The sequence below is a fragment of the Sinocyclocheilus anshuiensis genome, unplaced genomic scaffold (assembly GCF_001515605.1).
Source record: "Sinocyclocheilus anshuiensis isolate Anshui unplaced genomic scaffold, SAMN03320099.WGS_v1.1 scaffold173, whole genome shotgun sequence".
NCBI classification, from domain to species: Eukaryota; Metazoa; Chordata; class Actinopteri; order Cypriniformes; family Cyprinidae; genus Sinocyclocheilus; species Sinocyclocheilus anshuiensis.
Genome location: NW_015536480.1, coordinates 997,389 through 1,004,878, shown reverse-complemented (window position 1 = coordinate 1,004,878; position 7,490 = coordinate 997,389). Strand labels below are relative to the sequence as shown.

General features: G+C 34.3%; 1 protein-coding gene across 1 annotated transcript in view; it reads left to right on the top strand.

Moving 5' to 3' along the window:
• The window catches only part of LOC107676321 (NACHT, LRR and PYD domains-containing protein 12-like), a 46,176-nt gene that overhangs the window by 30,641 nt on the left and 8,045 nt on the right, over window positions 1-7,490 (top strand). Inside the window, exon 9 of the mRNA XM_016470877.1 lies at window positions 584-757. Within this exon, the coding sequence (XP_016326363.1) occupies window positions 584-757 (174 nt within the window). The remainder of the gene's footprint in view (window positions 1-583; window positions 758-7,490) is intronic.

The following is a 7,490-nucleotide window of genomic DNA, read 5'->3' as shown; positions in this document are numbered from 1 at the left end:
TATACACTGTGTATATATACTTTTTTTTCACAAAATGACTGTTCTCTAAGCCCTGTTGGCTATCTAGCAACATGCTAGAAACATGTTAGCATTGTGTTAACTCATGCTAGCAATTTGTTAAAACATGTTAGCAACGATGTGTTATGTAACGCTAGAAACACATTAAAACATAGCAAAGGGCTATATCATTCTATAAGCATTTTATCAAATCATGCTAGCAACATATGAAATCATCAGAATCTTCAGAAAATCACACTGTTAACAGAAATCTCAAGCCAGTTAATTTATTGTCAAATTAATTTGAGTAAACGTGTGTGTGTGTGTGTGTGTGTGTGTGTGTGTGTGTATGTATGTATGTATGTGTATATATATATATATATATATATACATGCTGTCAATTGTTTTGTTTTTTTTATCTTGCTTTTATTTCAATTTTAACTCACTTCTGGGTATATATTTGTCCCCAAAATAAGGTTAAGTAGGTGCACACACACCACATTCCTACTGCTGTTTCCAAATGCAAGAAATAAGATCTAAAGCATCTCTAAAATTAAGCACACTAACATTATTATTGTTGTTGTAGATTATCTGGCTGTTTGGTGAAAGAGGAAGGTTGTGCTGATCTGGCATCAGCTCTGAGTTCAAACCTCTCACACCTGAGAGAGCTGGACCTGAGTAACAATCATCTGCAGGATTCAGGAGTAAAGCTGCTCGCTGCTGGACTGAAGAGTCCTAACTGTCAACTCAACATTCTGAGGTTCGTGATTCATATTGATTTATATTTTAATAATAGTGTGTGTGTGTGTGTGTGAGAGAGATTATACTTATTAGATTGTAATTAATTGCATAAAAATAATTGCTCAATTTGTTAAACATGTTAACATAATAAACATAACAAAAACTGACAGCGGTGTGAAAGCAGCAGTTAAAAACACATCTGGGGGGTATTCCAGAAAGCAGGTTATGTGACATACCTGGGAATGTTTAAGGTAAGTAAGAGGATAAACTCAGCTTTCAGTTCTATAAACGGAGGTAACTTTCAGAGTAAGTAGCCATAGCAATATGGGGTGCTGTGTGTACATTAATGAGGAAAAAAAATTAACTTAAATGATTTTAGCAAATGGCTGCAATATAACAAAGAGTGAAAAATTTAAGGGGGTCTGAATACTTTCCGTACCCACTGTATATATGGTTGTATGATGTGTTAATTATAAAGCACTAATCTAAGTAATATATAAGGTAATATATTATTCTAATGTGGTTACTATATTAATGTACTATATACTACTATATTTATATTACATTTATTTTTATTGGCATATATAATAGTTATCTGTATACATTTTAAAACAGTATTATGACAAGGTAATGTTTAATTTATTATATCATATATTTATTTAATTTTATATTATCATCTCACACATCATGGATCAGCATTTTCTATCATTTATTTCTATAATAAAAATACATATCTGATATGATTTTATTATATTATTAGCATCAAACAAACAATATAATTCTTATTCTCAAGGATTAAAGATTAAACGGAAAAAAGAACTATGATTGCACAACCACCAGTTAGGTGGCGATATGAACCAAGTATGCAAATGTCCTTTGAACAGAAGAAGAAAGGAGTAGTATAGCACGTTTTTTCTTAGCGTCCGTTTCCATAGTGACTCGTCGATTCATTGCTCTGTTGAGAATATCTTGCGTGTTAACCAGGAACTTACTCTGGGTTGAATGAACTTACTCCCGGGCGTATTTTTGGAACCAGCATACCTCAAATAAGCAAGGTTTGGGTTAATCAACCGAGAGTTCAGGGTTTAGCAGATGGTAAGTTAACCTTGCTTTCTGGAATACACCCCTCATTACAGCAATGTGCATGTTTTCACCAGCTCTGCAGTTTGATACTCCAGTAAAGTCCATTCACGTCATGTTTATTTAATTAGAGCCAGATTTACTAAACAGGGCCCATTAGCATTAGAGTACAATTCCATAAAAGCGCCGATGGGAGGGGAAAATTCTGCGTGTGATTTACTGACAATGCGCACATTTAAGAACACCGACACACCCACATAATTTCCATAATGACCAGCGCAATCTACCAAGAGCAGCGCAAATTACCGCCTGCTTTAATACATGCTTTTTGGGGGGGCTAATGATACAATAAAAAGTGGGGGAAATTATTTAATTAAAGTGATAGTTCGGTTTGCAGAGGTCTTATCACTTACCTTTATTTTGTTTCTTATCCATATGACTTACAAAAGGAGATCTTAGGCAGAATGATGTGTCATTCGGTTACATATAGCTAAGTAAATGGTGAATAAGAGAGTTTCTCTGTCCGTCATCTCATTTTGTGTGACAAATATATTTAGTTGTATAAATTAATTGTAATTACATAATATGATTTTCAAAAGCTGAAGTGATTACCTTTATTTATTTGTAAAAATATATATAGCTCAATATTTTAACTAATTGCAAAAGCTGAATAATCAAAGTCTAGTGATTAACAGTGGTGGAAAGAGTACAAAAAAAATTTACTTATGTAAAAGTATTGCTACTTAAGGAATAATTTACTTGAGTACAAGTAAAAGTATTGAAAAATAATGTGACCCAAGTAAGAGTAAAAAAGTAGTTTGCTGAAAAACTAAAGTTACTGTGTTACAAAGTACTTAAGTATTATTATTATTATTTTTTACCCAATAATGAGGCGGTGTGAGCATTATGTAACATTAAACACTCTCATTTAAAGTCTGTTTCACAAGTGAGACTCATAGAAGTATTAAACTTATCACATTCCAGGAAATCCCTTATATGGACAAATGCATCTGATATTACTACAGTTGAATAACATGCAGATTGACACATTTTGACTGATGAAGCATGAAGACTAGTGTTGTCACGGTACCAAAAGTTCAGTATTTGGTACCAATACCAGTGAAAATTCACGGTTCTCGGTAACAATTTCGGTACCAAAGCAAAACACAAAAACATGCTAATTAAAAAATTTGACTATACTTTCATTTAATCCAAACTGTGTACATATTTTTTTTTAAACTTTTGAAAACGTAGAGTTATTCAGCCAAGAATAACAACTAAGTTAGCTAAAAAAAAAAAAAAAAAAGCCCAGAACTGCTTTTCTGACTGATATGACACAAACAATGTTAACCATTTGTACATTCTCTAACAAGCATATTTTAGATATTTTAGAATTCATTTAAAAGCCTCTGGTGTGTAAAAATAGTAAATATCATCATGTCCTCCTGTTTTTTTTAACTAAGCTAGCTAAAAAAAAAGCCCAGACCTGCTTTTCTGACTGATATGACACAAACAATGTTAACCATTTGTACATTCTCTAACACGCATATTTTAGATTCACAATTAATTTAAAAGCCTCTGGTGTGTAAAAATAATAAATATCATCATGTCCTCCTGTTTTTTTTTACCTTAATAAAAGTTATAGGAGCATTAAATAGTTAATAAAGAAACTTCATTCTAATGCTCATTATTATTATTCTAATGCCAACGATTAACTACTCTAATAACAGTGTTCATTTCAATCCGACATTCAAATTAAAATATTGAATAATATTCATAACAGAAGCGGTGTTTCCCCCAGACTTGCACTCTATTTGTGGCGGCATATAGGCCTATATGCAAATTCATTCTCTGCTAGCAGGAGGCGCTTGTAAAGCGGGAGAGATAGCGGTTTCCCCAGTAATGGCTATACACAAAGCAGCGCTCCGCTCACAAATGCTGCTCAGGCATTACAGACAAGATGAAATGAAAATGACATCCATAATTTTCTAAAGACAGTCGGTTTCCTTCAGAAATACAGTGATATAAAAACACCCGCACCGGGTTTGACTTTGACACGTGCAGTGCTCATGTTTATTCAACGAAGTCAAAGCCTTTTGGAAAATCTATTTGTGGCGGTCAGTTTTGATATTGTGGCGGGCAGCCACAAATAAATCAATGTATGGGAAACACTGTTATTAAAAATTTAAATTAAACTTACCTGCTTGAACTCTTTCATTTGATCTGGGTGTCTTTAAAGTGTTTGTTAGTTTGGTGTGTTTCCTCGGTTTGATGTTGCCACGTCTCAGTGCTTTTATGAAGAGAGCGCATCTGCGCACCTTTCGGATAGCGCATCAAGAACCGGGTTGACCGGGTACTCGGTACCACCGGTACTTAAAAAAACCTGGTACCGTAACGTTTACATTTTTTTTAGTACCGACTTGGTACCGATGTACCGGGTCGTTTGACAGCACTAATGAAGACAATAAACACAATCAATATAGCCTGTATCACAGTATAGAATTTTATACAATTTCGGCGGCTTATGAAACTTTGTATATTTAGTAACAGCACTGTTAAAGAGGGCGAACTTTACTATTCAACTGAACTGTGTGCATGCATTTAGACACTTACGTTGTTCTTGCTCCATCCATGCATTAGCTGTGTCCTTCTATCAACCGAGTCTCTATTTACTTAAACTGTTGAGTGCTCTAGTAATATCAATGGTATGACACATTTCAGGAGCTGACAAATTTAAAATTTAAAATCAGAGCATACCTCATACTATAATATTGAAACACTAACCATGTTGATTCAATATACCAACGCCGATTGACTGTCAAAGCAAAGCGCAGTTTGAATGCCCCGCCCCCACCACCACCAGCTGAACTGGAAGTTTTCACCCGAGTCAGACCTGTCTGTTATTGCCTGAAGCGCAGGGCTCCACCCCAGCTATTTGAAAAGTGCCCATTTCTCGCTCGGTTTCTCCATCTGTGCCGCCTTTTGTCTTTTTTTTTTTTTGTACTTTGTACTTTTGGTGAAAAATAATTTAACTAAAAACAAGTTAAAAACAATTTAATTATACTCCAGAAAGTAGAAAAATGTAAAAATGTACTCAAGTACTGTAACGAAAGTATTTCAATAAGTTACTTTCCACCTCTGGTGATTAATCAGTGAAACAATCGGCAATTAGTTGATTAATCGTTAAATTGCAGCCCTATTCTCCGCTAAAAACTGGAGTTTATAGGCCCCTTCAGCTACTTTTAGGGAATCCCTGGAATACCCCCAAATCCTCACATTTTGTGAGTTTCCCTAATCAAACACAACTTATTTAACTTATCAGCTTATTAGAAACTTTAAGATCTGAAATGGTTGTGTCAGATGAGAGAAACATTGTAATGTGCAGTATGCAACATGCATCCTTCTGAAATTCTATATCTTAGATCAGTAAACGTTCTTTTACGCCATACCACAGTGCATTATTGTGTAGTCTGCCTTATTAATTCCTCAATTAGCTACTATAAAAAGGAAGGAAAGGACAGTTCAATGTAATTCAATGCAAGAGGTAATTACTAAGCATATAAACAGCAGTGATTACACAGATTTGTCTATACAGCAGCAGCAAACGGTCTACTGTATGTAGTTTCTGACAGGATACAGCGACTAAGCATTGTGGATATGAGAACACTTTAAAGTGAAATACGCTTGGGAAGGTTACTTTTAAATGTATTTCACTTCAGATTACAAAATGCATGCTTTAAACATTTTTTTTACCGTATTTTGTTAGATTACTCAAGTTTAGTAACAATCTAAATACTTTGGAATACTTAAGGTGAGGGGCCTACACTTTGGTGTCTTGCTTTTATGTTAACCACTAAATAAAAATGGGTGGTTTAAAGCAATTATAAATGCATTAATAATATTGAGATAATTTTGAGATTAGTGTTTTAAATATACCATTTTAAACATTGAAATATGAAATTATGGTGGGAAAATAAATTGCTTTAAATATGAAACTAAAACCACCAGTAGCTGGCAGCAAATCACTGTCTTACTGAATGAGTCATGGAATCATTCAAATTTTATTTGATTCATTCAAAAGGACTTATTCATTAAGGAATGAAGCAAGGGATTTTATGAATGTATTCAAATAATTTGCTCAGCTGATTCATTCAAAACACAGATTCAATCAGAACCCAAAAAGTACTCGGTTGCTCAAAGACTCTTCTCTTCTGATGTTGATTTATTTCAAAGGCAGTAGTTATTTGCATTTAGTGTAAATAGCAATAGATGCTGCTTACACTAAGTGAAAATAACATTTTCTTAGCGACATATGCTATTTACTTTAAATGTAAATAACCATAGATTCTGTTTACACTCTGTAAAAAACAGCAGTAACTGTGCTACAATAATATGTAAGCAAGATGGATGTACATTTTTGCATTTTTTTGAAAAAAAGAACAAAGATTATGCGTGGTTAGTAAGTTTTGGGGGAAAATGTAGCTGAAATCAGGCCATAAAACCCATACTGAATAGTTCTGAATAAGACTTTTGAGTAATCAGTCTTGTAGGCTAGAATATTTACTTCAAAATGATGTGAAAATCATCCTGCTCACTCGTTCACTGACTTGAAACACAATACTTTCTTTACTGAGGTGAATATCTCTGTTCTGAGACAGTCAGAGTATTATACAGCCTTAGAATGCACGTAAAGAGCGCTCCCTCATGTAATCACTAAAAGCTGTTGCTCACTTCAGTTCATTACAATCTCACAATGTTCCGTTAATAAGCTCTCTACACTGCACAATGGATCCTCTAATTACATCGTATCTACACTTTGTTGTAATGAGAAGATTCCCGAGCTTGCAGAACTCAGCACTTCACAAAAACTCTGCATTTTGAGTGGCCAGTGGATTCTAACTTAAACACTTCTGGTTATTGTGTTCAAGAAATCAACAGATATGTCTGCTACATTGCACAATGCTGCAAATATGTTTAGCCAGTATCAGATGGGGCCAGGGGCGGACTGGCCATCTGGATGTTCTGGAGAAGTCCAGAATTCTGTTTGGTTCATCTTCAAATAGAAAGTGTCAGATTAAGTGATGTTGACGGCCGACAAACGGGGGTGCTAATGCGATCTAATTTTGCTTATAAAAAGCCAAAACTGACGCGAAGGAGAGTGGGCTTGTGATGGCAAGCAAAATACGTGAAGATAAAGGCAGTTGGGAGAAGCTAAAAGGGAAAAAAAAGTGAACAGTTACATCAGGTTACCTTTTTCCCGCCTCTCTAACTATACACAGCATGTAGCCTGTAGCACTGTAGTAAAATCCCAGGACAACCCTAGTCCGAACGTCCACTGCTATTTATCACTCCGCATTGTCTGGCATGATTATTCCATTCAGTCATAAAGAGACAGCAGCGATTCTTCAACGGGTTACATTTGAGAGCTATTGAGTAAGAAAATGGAGTAAATGAAGTAGCCTATAAGGTGATTAGTCTATTTGTAGCAAAAGCCAAAAATACATTGTATGGGTCAAAATTATTAATGTTTCTTTTATGCAAAAAAAAATTTAATAAAAAAAAAAAATAAATATATATATATATATATATATTATGATATTATGATATTAAGTAAAGATCATGTTCCATGAAGATATTTTGTAAATTCCCTACCGTAAATATATCAAAATGTA